A 13,746-nucleotide genomic window follows, 5' to 3' on the forward strand; every position below is an offset into this window, starting at 1 on the left:
GTTAATTTAAGAAATTTTGAGGGCACTTATGACCATAACTTTGAAGTACTTTCTCAAAACAAAATATGTGGATGTGTTCCAAAAGTAGTTGATCCCAATACCCTAAAAGAATTAAAAGAAAGAAATATTACCTTGTCTGATTTGCAAGCTAAAGAATATGACATTGAATTGCTTTTAGGAGCAGATGCCATCAGGGACATTATTACTGGCAGTTCTCTGAAACTGAACTCTGGTGTAACTGTAGGACTAAATTCGGATACACTGTGATTGGTAAAGTAAACAGCTTACCTAAAGAACATACTTCAGCTACTATTCCAGCATTACTAGAAAATAATTTGTGCAATAATGTAGTTTCGTTGCATTGTGCTAATCTTAGCGTAACTGAACTCTGGAATTTAGATGCCCTTGGCATAACAGATCCAACTGAAGATGTTAAGCGTAAACTTGCTCACTCTGACACCGTTAAGCAATTTAAAGAGAATTTAAATGTTCTTCCTGATGGCTGATACGAATTGCCACTACCCTTTAAATCTGAAAATCTGTTACCGAACAATAAGTCTATGACTTTTAAAAGGCATCATCAAAGAATGTGTCACCGAATTAATGAGAAAAATCAGTTAGATGACTATAAGGTAGTTTTTAAGGAATGGGAAGACCTTAAAGTAATAGAAAAGGTTCCTGAAACTGAAATTGATAATTTGAGTTATTATTTGCCCCACAGACCCGTTATAAAGCATACTAGCCAGACAATGAAGGTGTTCGAAGCTTCAGCCCGAGAGAGAAATCAACCATCCCTAAATGACTGTTTAAATAGAGGGCCGAACTTAATTGAACTCGTACCAGATATAATTGACAGGTTTAGATTGTATTCTGTTGGTTTATCATCGGACATAGAAAAAGCATTTCTTCAGCTGAGTATTATCCCAGAACACAGAGATTATTTGAGGTTTTTTTCTTCCAACTCTTGAAGAACCTATGATTTACAGACACTGCAGAGTGGTGTTTGGCATTTGTTCATCTCCGTTCCAACTCTCTGCATCGATAGAGCATCTTTTGGATAATTTCCCTGCCGAGTTTGACGATGTGACCCCAAAATTAAAGCATTCGTTTTATGTTGACAATTGTGTCACTGGGGTTTACGATATCAAACAGCAAGAAAATTTTATAGCTAATGCTACAGAAGTAATGGCTCGGGGATGTTTTAACCTACGGGGTTGGGAAAGTAATGTTCCAGGTCATTGTATTTCCCGTAGTTCAGGTATAACTTCTCTTCTTGGAATCTTATGGGATTTGGATAACGATACATTAAAATGTAATCTTAACTATTCAATGGATAATGAGATAAGTAAACATAATATTTTGGCTATGGTACATAAAATTTTTGATTCACAGGGTTTTTTGAGTCCAACTACCTTGTTACCTAAGTTACTATTACGGGAGGCTTGGACTATGAAATTAAAATGGGATGATCCCTTGCCAGAGAACATTCAGAAAACTTTTCAGAAGTGGCAGGATGAAATTAAATATCTTGAGAAAATTAGTATTCCACGATATGTAGAGATAAATGAGAATTCAGAGCTGCATCTATTCGTTGATGCATGTAAGAGCTCCTATGGTGCATGTGTTTACATTAGAGCTGTAACGCCCGTGGGAGTCAAAATTCGATTGATCAGAGCCAAATCCAGGGTAGCGCCATTAAAATCTCTGACAATACCGCAGTTAGAATTGATGGCCTGTTGCATTAGCGTGAGACTGGTTCACTCAGTATACGCCACCTTAGATTTGCCTGATTTGAAAATTATTGCATGGAGTGATTCTATGGTAGCACTCTGGTGGATTAAGAACCATAGGGATTGGTCAGTTTTCGTTGCGAATAGGGTAAAAGAGATAAACAGTCTGATTCCTTCTCAGCGTTGGCGCCATGTTCCAGGTGAATTAAACCTGGCAGATATGCTTTCAAGAGGCAGTTCCCCTCATTCATTTTCAGATTCTCTTTGGTGGGAGGGTCCATCCTGGCTCCTGGAACCTAATAACAACTGGCCACCAGATGGTTTGGCTTACGAGATCTCTGAGGTAGAACGAGAAAAAAGGAAGGTTAGATTGTGTAACCTTAATTCAGTTGAAGAGGAAATACCTTGGTATGCAATTAGGTTTTCGAATTTTCAATCCATTATTCGATTAGTCGCATGGATATTGCGGTTTGTGAAAAATGCAACAAGTAAACGTGCATTTCGAGAGACTGGAGATTTAACCGCTCATGAGATGAAACATGCAGAAAAAACTCTTATAAAAATTGTACAAAATAAGTATTTTCCCTCCGCCGACTCTATTCCCAATATGAGTGTCATCTCAGACAAAGAGGGTATAAAAAGGGTGAAAATGCGCATTACAGAGCGATCAGACGACCCTGAATTTATTTGTCCAATTATTTTACCAGACCGGTGTATATTCACCCAGCGTCTGATAGAATATTATCATTTACAAAATTGTCACGCTGGAACCCAAATATTACTTGGAATATTAAGGGAGCAATTTTGGATAGTGAGGGGCAGAAAAGCGGTCAGGAAAGTCGTAAAAAATTGTGTAAGATGCAATCGATACAAGGCTAAGGCTCCCGGTTGTCGCTACCAGGCGATCGTGTCAATGACGCAGCGGTGTTCAAGGTGGTAGGAGTTGATTTGGCAGGACCCTTGTATGTGAAGGGAGGCGAAAAAGTTTGGATTGTTTTGTTCACATGTGCAATGTATAGAGCCGTTCATTTGGAACTGACTTCCTCATTGTCTACCGACGCATTCTTGTTGTCATTGAGACGATTCGTAGGCAGAAGGGGGAGGCCAAGAATAGTTTATTCCGACAAAGGAACTAATTTCAGAGGAGCGCAAAGAGAACTTAGTAACATCGATTGGGAAAAAATTTTGAGGCAAACGGCTATACAATGTATGATATGGAAGTTTAATCCTCCCACAGCTGCTTGGTGGGGTGGCTGGTGGGAGAGGTTAGTTTGTGTAGTAAAGGAACTGTTGAGAAGGACTCTCGGTAACGTGGTTCTTACAACCGAAGAGTTGTACATAGTATTTTGCGACTGCGAGTCAATAATTAACTCTAGACCTCTTACCTATGTGTCGGAAAATCCGAATGATTTAATCCCACTTTCCCCGGCCATGTTTCTCATCGAGAATCGTAGCTTAGGTGTTCCTGATGTTGATTTCTGCGATTCGAAAGGTCTTCGAAAAAGGGCTAGACATCGCCAAAAACTAGTTAATGATTTAAGGCATAGATTTAGAAAAGAATATTTAGGCCTTCTGGTTCAAAATAAGAAGAATCTATCGTCAGAGCTAAGGTTGGGTGAGATTGTTCTAATAGAAGATGACATCAAAAAACGGATGCATTGGCCTTTAGCTAAGGTCATTCGACTAATTCCTTGGAAAGATGGCAAGGTGAGAACTGTAGAACTAAAGACTCAAGCTGGTATGCTGCTTCGTCCCATTCAGCGAGTCTTTCCATTGGAAGTGCAGTTAACGGACAAACCCACTGATCCCATAAACGATAACTCCTTTACTAATCCTATTTCTTCTATTTCTAGTGATGAGCATTCAGATTCTAATGATTCTTCAAATGACTCTAGTAACATCCTGCAAGGTGCTAAAGTGTCAAGATTTGGACGTGTGATCAAGGTGCCTCAGAAATTGGATCTCTTCGACCAGGTACTGTATGTCTTTGAGCCAACCTGAAGTCAACTCAAAGAGGGGGAGAATGTTGGAGACGGCCGCTGCAGACAGACGATTACATAATGGCTCGGCGAAGGTCAACAGAAGGAGCGCCGCATCTGATTGGACTATTTTTATTATTCTTATTTTTTTCTTTAATTGCGAACTAAGTGGGGAAATTCCCTTTTCACTCAGTTATATGTATGCACTAGTTAAAGTAATGTAACGTTTTCAGCTTGTGTGAGATATCCATATTAAATCTTTATATTAATAATCCCTGCTGTGATTATTTAATTTGCAACCTGCACATTGTAGCCCTGTGAGTTGCAACACATATGTCAGACTTGGGAAAAGCCATGAAAGCAACCATGCGGTCAGTCTGTCCACGAAGATTCGAAAGCCGGACCGAACTAGGAGTGTTGAGTGAAATTACGACTTAATGATTGGTGAACTTGGTTTTTATATTTCAGAAGTGGGATAGAAAGCAGCAGTCGAAACAGCAAAACGATTTTATATTTAAAGAAATTGGAGCAGTGGTCAGACTGTTTTTAAAACCTATTGCGGACTACCAAACAAAAGAACTACCAACTTTTTTTTTTAAATCTTACATTTGTTTAATGTCTATAAATTTACATTTCTAGTAAATATGAAATCAGTTTTAATAAAATTTTATATAACAAAAAGAAACTGAAATTTAATTGTACATAAAAAAGAAATTGAAATTTAGTTAGTAATAGGTAAGAAATGTAATATCAGTTTTTTTTTAATTATACTTATTAATTTTAAAGCGAAGGATAGAACTTGCTTTTGTCATCAACAAGATTTTTAATGTTGAGAGATTAGGTAGTGGCTGCCATTTGAATACTGTTGTCCAAATGTTCATCATTGAGTCTGTTTCTGTACTTATTTTTAATAAATTTGATACTGGAAAAAGAATTCTCACACATATATCTAAAGTTAAATGCTGTCTTCACTTTGAGACAAACCTGAACCAAATTTGGGTATTTTTCTTTAGGAACAACAGGCCAAATATTATCAGAAGAAAGTAATTTTATAGGTAAATCATTTTGAAAATTAATCCATTCAACTCCAATGCAGGATAGTCTTTTTGAAAATCAAAATGCTTCATGACACAAGTAAGGAATTTTTCAGCATGAATTTCTATAAAAGAAGATTTTATGAACTGAGAAACACTTGAAATCTTGGAAGTGTTTGTTGAATTCACTTCTCAAATCTGAAATAATTTCAATGTATTTTTTGCATTATTTGTGCTTGTCAAAGGTTTGTTTTAAACAGATAAAGTGTTTGTATTCACCATGGATGATATTTTTCCCACACTTTCATGATTTGGGGAATGAATCAAAATCTGAAATTTTTCCACCAATATCTTTATCCTTGACTTGAAGCTGCAAATGAAGAATAAATATCCTTGACTTAAATAATAAATATCAGAATAATAGCCACTACCTTTTTGGTGATGTCTGCGAGAAAAGCAAAATTTTGCAGCCAAACTGGATATTCGGCCCACCAGCGGCCGAGTGGTAAAAGCCGCTGAAAACTGGTAGTTCGATCCAGGGTTTTTGTCCCAGCGAATGGGCTGGCTGCATGGGCGTTTTCGTGGCTTTCCCCATGTGTAATGTGGATACAAGCCAGTTTCCCTTAAAAAGACCTCCACTGCGCATCCCTCCCTTTCCGTGTAGTGCCTAAGGGCGGAGCACGTAATAAGCAAGGAAAAAAAAAAAAAAAAAAAAGAAAAAACTGGATATTCTAGTTCACAGAAGGATCCATCTCTTTCTTGCAAAAATTCTACTAAGGCAGGAAGCAACTCTTGAAAAAACTGTAAAACTCTGCTTCTACTCAACCCAACAAACTTTAACTTTGGTATGAAGCACAAGATCACAATATTGGCAATCTAGTTCATCAGTCAGTGCTCTGAACAAACGTCTCTGAATTGCATGTATTCTAACTTTCTTCACTGTTTTTATTACTGTTTTCATTACATTGTTGATACTCAAAAACTTTCCAAAACAGCAACTTCTAGTGTATTACACAATGGTAAGACAGAAATTTCGGAAGGCTGTTGTCTTTACAACACAAGGTTATGAATCTCTTCTGTCTGCCTATCATTGCAGAAGCTTCATCAGTTGCTAAACCCATCAACTTATTTACAGAAATATTTTCAGAGTTGATAAAGCTTTTAACTCCTGGGTCATTCAACATAGCAGTCAGCAACACTAACCACTATACTGGTTGGGCAGCAGTATAAACTGTATATTTTGACATAGAAGAATCAGTATTTTTCCAATCTCAGCTTTATAAACGGCGGAAATGAATTTAATAAACAATGTTTTTTTTATTGAATTAATATGTACTTATTTTGGTTCTTGGAAATTTGACTATAACAAGCAGCTACATTTATTAACCAGCAGCAAGTTTCATAAGTATATACAGTACAAAGTCTGAAATCCGGAATGATCTAAAATCCAGACCTCAAAACCACCAAAACCATTTTTCTCGTAGGCTTTACACATGCGTATTTGATTCCCCTCTCTGCACATAATAAGACATCTGGAGAGTCCTGATTCTTAATTTCACTTCGACACTAAATAAAATACCTTGTTACTAAACAATCATTTTAGCATAAATTTGTACGATCAGTAATTTGGCTCTGTTGCTGCGTATCTGCTCTGGCACACGTCTGAAACCGAAACATTCCACTAGATACATCGTTGATCTGATGCCAACCTGGTGAATCATTATTTATTATACTTTCCTCTCATCACCACATGTTTATCAAAATATGATAGCTTGAATAATGACTCATGTAGTGATGCCTAAACATTTTTTTATGTTAATAAATAAATAACAAAGGAGTATGTATGGTAACCTTTTATGTTGATATTACGCTTGGCAATGATTACAGATTTAAGTTAAATGCTCTAAAAAATGTTGACGAGGAAAAATTTAACAAAAATTTCTTTCCATAAGATAAAAATAGATTCTGTTGATGATACTCATAGACCCAAAGATTACATTTAGTGCTATTTGAATTAAGAATAACACATTTGTTATTCACATAAACCCAGAACCAGCACCAGAGCTCGTACGGCTGCACTGAGTCACAGAATTTAGAACCCACACAGACAGCATCAGGCGGTAAGATATCTAGTACCAACCATCAATAAGGCTTAAGTATATGTAGGAATTTATTTATTCAAAACTCTGATAAGCCTTAAGCATGTGCAAGAAACAGACATAAGTATAATAAATACATAAACTAATACAATTCAGGCTTAACTCAGTGTGCAATAGAAGCAAGATAAAATTTAACGGAACAACTTGTCATTAGTCGCTAAGCTCATGATGCATAGCCAAATATGCACACTGAAGGACAGCTAAATTTTATGATGATAGCCACTAATTTTAAAGGTTTTCGGATATCGCAAAACAAAGGTGAAATTAAAGGATTTTTGTAAAGAAATGTGGAGAAACAGTAATAAATGAAGATGATACAAAAGAAGTTTTTCATTGTGATGGCAATGCTTCTCAATCATCAATCAATTAATGAATGGCGAAATCTGTAGTATGGTTATAGATCCAGAAAATACCGCTACCAAACTGAAGAAAGTGACAGAGAAGTTACTGAAAACGAGAAAATTTCGATTGTCAAGTTAGTCGGAATTCTCAAAACAGCAGTTACAGGACTTCAACAATCTAACTGAATAAGAGATTATGTCTGGCTACAGAATTAAAGAGAAAGTATTAGCACAAGAAAACGAAGCAACTTAAACAACATACATTGAAAGAAATGTCTAATAAGGTAAACAAATAAATATTAAGGTTTTTTTTGATACCCTTTAGATCATAACTACTTCATTATTTCATAAATCATGATTTCATATTTTCAATTTTATACTTTATACATACCACCTTACTAGATTTAAACTGATGATCTAATCTAGAAAAATCCCAAATTCAGAATTGCCGAAGTCCCAACAAGTCCGGATTTTGGACTTTGTACTGTGTTTACACATGTATAGATTGAATTACATGATAATTTTTTTAAATATCTAACAAGTTCCAAAATTTATTTTAAAACTGCATTCTAACATAATACAGTGAAATCTCTCACATCAATAATGCCTCATTGATGATAACTTTTGAAAGTAATAAGCATTTCTGAAAACTTAAATATTGATATTGAATATCACCAATAGTACTCTTTAAGACAACCAACCACTTCACAATGTCCAAAATCATAAGCAAATGATGGTGATCTAAGTAAAATTTCATATATCTATATATATATATATACACGTTTTTTTGAAAGTACAGAAAAATAACATATTTAAATATATGCTTACTAATTTAACAAGACCTCTTTTTTCAAGAATGTCTTTGATTTCAAGTAAATACTTAGGATTAGTTATATCTCCGGTGTTATCTTTTCCAAAGTACCAATTTCTCAAAGTAGGAAATAAGAGCCGATCATCAACAATGATGTCTTTAACATTATGATCTTCATAATACGGGTTTAAAGTATTTGCAAACCATTCCCACTAAAAGAAATAAACAGTATTAAAAAAAGTGCAACAGAAAACATATATTGCTAAAGCATAATTTAACCACTAAATTTAAAAAAAAAAAAAAAAAAAAAAAAATGCCATGCTAGCAATAAACAGGAGAGCTAGAATAATATAAGCATTTTTAGAATTATAAATAATTTATCATAATTTCACAACTAATGATTAATTAATAATTTAATAATTCACAATCAACTGCCAATTAGCCAGGTAGTACCTAAAAAAAAGTTAAGTTTATTTACAGCAGAACAATGTATCACAAACAAGAAGAACAAAGAAAAATTTCTATGGGAAATACAAAAATGCATGAAATAATATCAGTGATAACAGACGATCTCAACATATTTAATTGCTTTTATCCACAACATTATGTAGTTTATTCGTTTATAATTTGCAATATATAAATATTGTTAATCTTTCCTTAAAAATAAATTGCTTTAAACTACTTGTATAACTTTCAAATAGAAATAATATTAATATTTTAATTTCATTAATTAAAATTGTTGAAATATCTATAAACCTAAATTTGAAAAAAATAACCTTGTAACCTAAACAGTTTTCTCATATCACAATTTGAATCTTTTCTTATAATTTGAATCCCAACGTTAAATTCTTGAAAAGAAAATTTTGAAACATTATAAAAATTAGTTTCAATCATAATTTATTTTCCAAACAGTAGATTATGATTTTAAACAACATTTTCCATAATAGACTGTTTCAGAAAAATATTTAATTAAATAAATGAAATATAATTTAACAAACTTTCTGCTTATATTTTAATATTACATAATGCTCGAAGTTCTTAATTACTTCTTGTGTGTTAAGTTTTTTCAACAGTGTTTTATAAATTCACACACATCTTAATCTGTTTAAAAGTAAGCATTTTGATTTAAAATTCTTCACTGAAGTATTTTGTTTTTTCACTTTAATAAAAATTCATAATTAAATCATTTTCGGTTTCAATTTTAATAAAATAGAATTCTCTTCTTTACTTAAGGTTTTTCTAATTATTCTTATTAGAAATTCTTTTTTTTTTTTCCTTGCTTTGGGGAAGGGCCATAATTTTTGGGTGAACTATTGTAATTAAAATACATTGAAATGGTTCATCGGCTAATTCTGGATACAGAAAAGTGGGGATTGTTGTAGAAGAGAGAATTCAACTGATTTCAATATTCCTCCCCCCCCCCTCAATGAAGTAAGATTGAAGTTGGTTGAATTCCTCTTCTGTTTTTGTTCATTTTTCTTTAAATTTTCCTTAATTTTTTAAATGGGATTTTGCTTGTTTAAAGCGCATTGGTTTAAACTTTTTAAATTTCTTTGTTGCAATTATTTGAAATTTATTAATTATGAATTTCAGTATTTGTCTTTGTGAATTATTAGTTCTAAATTTCTTACTTTATGTCTTTAATGATAATTTTTTTCTGCAGCTTAATGCACGAAAACACTAGGCATATTTATAATTAATTTTCAAAAGAATTGTTTTGTAATTATAAAATATGATAAACAATGCAGTTAAAAGATACAGTTCTTTTATGAAACTACAAAAAGTACTTTTTTTGTAGATGAGAATTTTACAAACTGACCGTTTGATCTTATGGCAAATGACATGGAAGCAAAGCACACCAATGCAAAATTAAATAAAAATGTCTTTATTTATGTTTAAAATTAAATAAATTAATTACATTAAAATTCAATTAAAAACGAAATGAACACCACCTTTATACTGGCAGTGACTATATAACTGCCCGTAATATCAGAAAATCTACTACTCGGCATTTAAGTTTAAACATTGCATCCAACACTGAACTATTGTTTCACAACAAAATTTTGTATACAGAAGGCTTCACGAAAAAAAAAGCCTTTATCCTAGCAAACCAAGGTTATGTAACCTAATTGCACAATAAAAGAGAGACTGCTTTAACTGCTGCCAAGAACATCAGAAAGGGAGTGAAAAATCAATGGTCCCATGTTCTCTTTACTGATGAGTTTAGTTGAACATCTGATTCTAAATGCATTTACATAAGGATGGAGCCAGGTATGAAAAACCTTTCTTTGAGTATTATGAACTGTGGCCGTTTCGGTAATGCAGGCGTGATAGTACGGGGAGGAATCATGATCGATGGACAAACACCCCTACAGGTTTTCAATAGTGGATCTAAGACTGGCCAAAAATATTAGAATGAAGTCTTACAGCCTTACATAAGACATTTCAGAGATGCATATAGATCTGACTTTTTATTTACAGATGATGTCCATATTGAGCACATCTTGTTGACAAAATTCCTTAAAGTGAAGACTGTGGAAGAAGTTAAAACTTTGGCTAGCAAAATCTCCTGATGTTGATCCAAAACTTATCAATGTACACTGTGAAAAAAAAAAAAAAAAAAAAAAAAAAAAAAAAAGAGTTAGAGAGTTTTATATCGCCTGTTCTACTGGGCCGATTGACAAACTGCGTTTTTCATATATTGAAAGCGCGATTTAGGATGTATATTAGATTTATATATAACATTGTTCTAACATAGGTATTTTGACACAAAATTGGATTTTTTCTGAAATAAATTACCAATGTTTTACCATATTTCGATTCTAATACTCAAATTATGCTTAGATATTAAATTTTGTAAAATTTGGTGCCAAATTTATGGAGAAATTAAAAAATTTATCTTGGCAAAATTTTTTCAGTTTGGCCAAGAATAATTCACTTGGCCAACTTCTTAATATATGGCAACCAATTTTCCTTTCCCTTCCATTATGCCAGAGCAGAAAAAAAGGCACCTTGTTCCTACCTTTTTACATTGTGTATGAGCGGGGGAAAAGTCACATTGTTTCTACTTCCAAATAATTTTATCAAAGTGTTTAATCCACATCTGACATTTTATCACTTTCAACAAATATGCCAAATTTCAAAATAAGCCAATATATAAATTCACGTATATCTTCGGAAATTTTGAATAAAAAATTGTCATTTTTTGCAGGTATGCTTAGAAATACATCTACTTTAAGAAGATGGTAAAAATTTTATAGATTATAATTCAAATTTTTTTAAAAACGTATAAAAATTATTTAAAAATACAAATTTTAAATATAAAAATACAAATTTAATAAATCATAGAAAATGGGTGAATTTTATTTGGAATGAACCTGAATTTCGAAATGTGAAAGGAAGAATCAAATAAGCTTAATAAAAAAAGAGAGATTAATAAATATATACTAAATTCATTTAACATTGGGGAGCTAAAATTTTGAGAGCTAATTTTTTAAAAACTACTCGCGATTTTTATAAAACTTGGTAGTTTGGCGTAATTTGAGTCATAGAATCGAAATATGGAAAAAAATTGGTATGTTATTTCAGGAAAAGTCCCATTTTGTGTCAAAATACCTATATTAAAACAATGTTATATATAAATCTGATACATATCATAAATTGCGCTTTCGAGACATTGAAAATCCAAGTTGAATTTCCTAAATTGGCCCATTAGAATGGAAGATATAGAAATGTCCCCCCCTTTTTTTTGCGCTGTATACCTTGGAAAAGCAGTTGCATAGAGACATCCTCCTTCTAGAGATGTAAATACCCTGAAGAATGCTTTGTTGCAGCAGTGGAACTTAACTCCTTAAACTGCAGTTAACATTATTCCCAGCATGAAAATACATTGTGATATGTGTGTACAAGTCAGGAAAGGTCCTATTTCATATTAAATACATAAGCCTTGATTTTTCCTCAGTTATGTTTTCCCCCTGAACTCTCCTTGTATCATATCAGAATTCTTATTGTTTCATGCTACAGTTTTATATCATATATACTGGTCTTCATTTTTTTCCTCTTTTTATGTATTATGATGTTATGTATAATTTCACACAAATTCATAAAATTAAAGTTCATGCTTTCTTAGAAATCCATGTTTTTATGCACATAAAAATAATTTCGAATACAATTTAAGAATTATAAATCATATTATTATTATTGTTTATATATTACAGCAGTGATTTTTAATTTACTTTTTTCCACTGATCTTCCCACCTCTCTGATTTCAAATTTATCACTCTCAATGTCATATGTTAGCCCCTGAAGATCTTTATTGACCACTACAAAGTTACCTGCTGCAGAGTATTTTTCACGGCATGCTTTTACATTGCTCATTTTACTGCAACAAGGTACCTTTTCATTGCACTTTGTATTTGAATAGCAAAACCTTACTAAGCATGCTTGCAGAATAATAAAATACTCAAATCTTGTGACTAAAAAAATACACATTTTCCACTGAACTTTTTATTTACTTAAGCTCAAACAGTGCTCTCCCGGCATCTGATTCTGGGGAATTCCTATATAAATAAAATAGAACGTACTACAGAAGACAGCGATTTTGTTTCCTGCAAGTAGGTAAAATCTTTTATATTACTCTTCCCAACACTAAAACAACCTGGGCCTTCCATTTTAAATGAACTTTTAATTATCCAAGACAAAATCAGTTTACACTGCCGCTGATAAAACAGATCCCATTATAGATAACTTATTTGACATTTAATCAAAATTCAATAAAATAACATGAATCTGAAACATTACCAAAAAATTTAACAAATCTACCATAATTATATGAATGTATGACTTTCTCTGATAAAAACAACTAAACACAATAAAAACTTTATGAACAACCTAACAATACTTAAAAAATACTTTAAGCTGATTCATCCCGAATATATATATGTGTGTGTGTGATATAGAATATTAATGAAAACTACTAATTTCAGCTCAGCAACAGTTGTTTTAATTTGGCTACATCCACTTCTTGTCTTAAAGCTATGAATCTAAATTTCGTCATCTAAAAACTAATCTGCTTAATATCATCTTATTAATTCTGCAATGCAGTTAGCTCTTACCCAATCACCATTCGGGTAAAAATATATTTACAGGTACCCTTTGGCGAAAATTGGTGGTACACGGATACTGAGTTTGTGCAATTCTTTGACTTATTATTTTGGCTTGTGTAGTGGCGATTTTTTTTTTTTTTTTTTTTTCTTTCCAAAAACAACTTGGCGATAATACAAGAGGTACCCTTCTCTAACTACTATTCAAAATTTAAACAATAAAATTAACTTCATAAATACCATTTGCTGAAATGCACACTTACTTTGAGTGCCTTCCTCTCACTGTGCTATGATGTGCTGTTGCATCGCCATCTGCTATCTAAAAAGTGTGACATGCTATGAGAAATTATGGGGTGTTCACATCCAAAATGATGCGTAATTGATGATAGGTATCAAAGAAAAATTAATGATGTACCAAGAATTTCCAAGAATAAATTTATGCATTATTTTGGTCACAACTGCTTGTGAATGTCTTCTTATGAATGTATGCATTAAAGCCTTCTAAAAAATTACAGATAAATATCTCATCTTCAACAGCTATGTTCGGTTAGAGTAGATTTAAGGGTCCCCCTTGTATTATCACAAAATTG

At 32.7% G+C, this 13,746-nt stretch overlaps 1 protein-coding gene across 2 annotated transcripts in view; it reads right to left on the reverse strand.

The window, feature by feature from the left end:
* The window catches only part of aft (cap methyltransferase 2), a 76,992-nt gene that overhangs the window by 59,599 nt on the left and 3,647 nt on the right, over window positions 1–13,746 (reverse strand). For both annotated transcript variants that reach the window (XM_035356413.2, XM_035356412.2), the window contains exon 2: window positions 8,072–8,266. In XM_035356413.2, the coding sequence (XP_035212304.1) occupies window positions 8,072–8,266 (195 nt within the window). The remainder of the gene's footprint in view (window positions 1–8,071; window positions 8,267–13,746) is intronic.

This window comes from Stegodyphus dumicola, chromosome 10 (assembly GCF_044657685.1).
Source record: "Stegodyphus dumicola isolate Sdum_Otavi_A_Nest chromosome 10, ASM4465768v1".
Lineage (NCBI taxonomy): Eukaryota > Metazoa > Arthropoda > Arachnida > Araneae > Eresidae > Stegodyphus > Stegodyphus dumicola.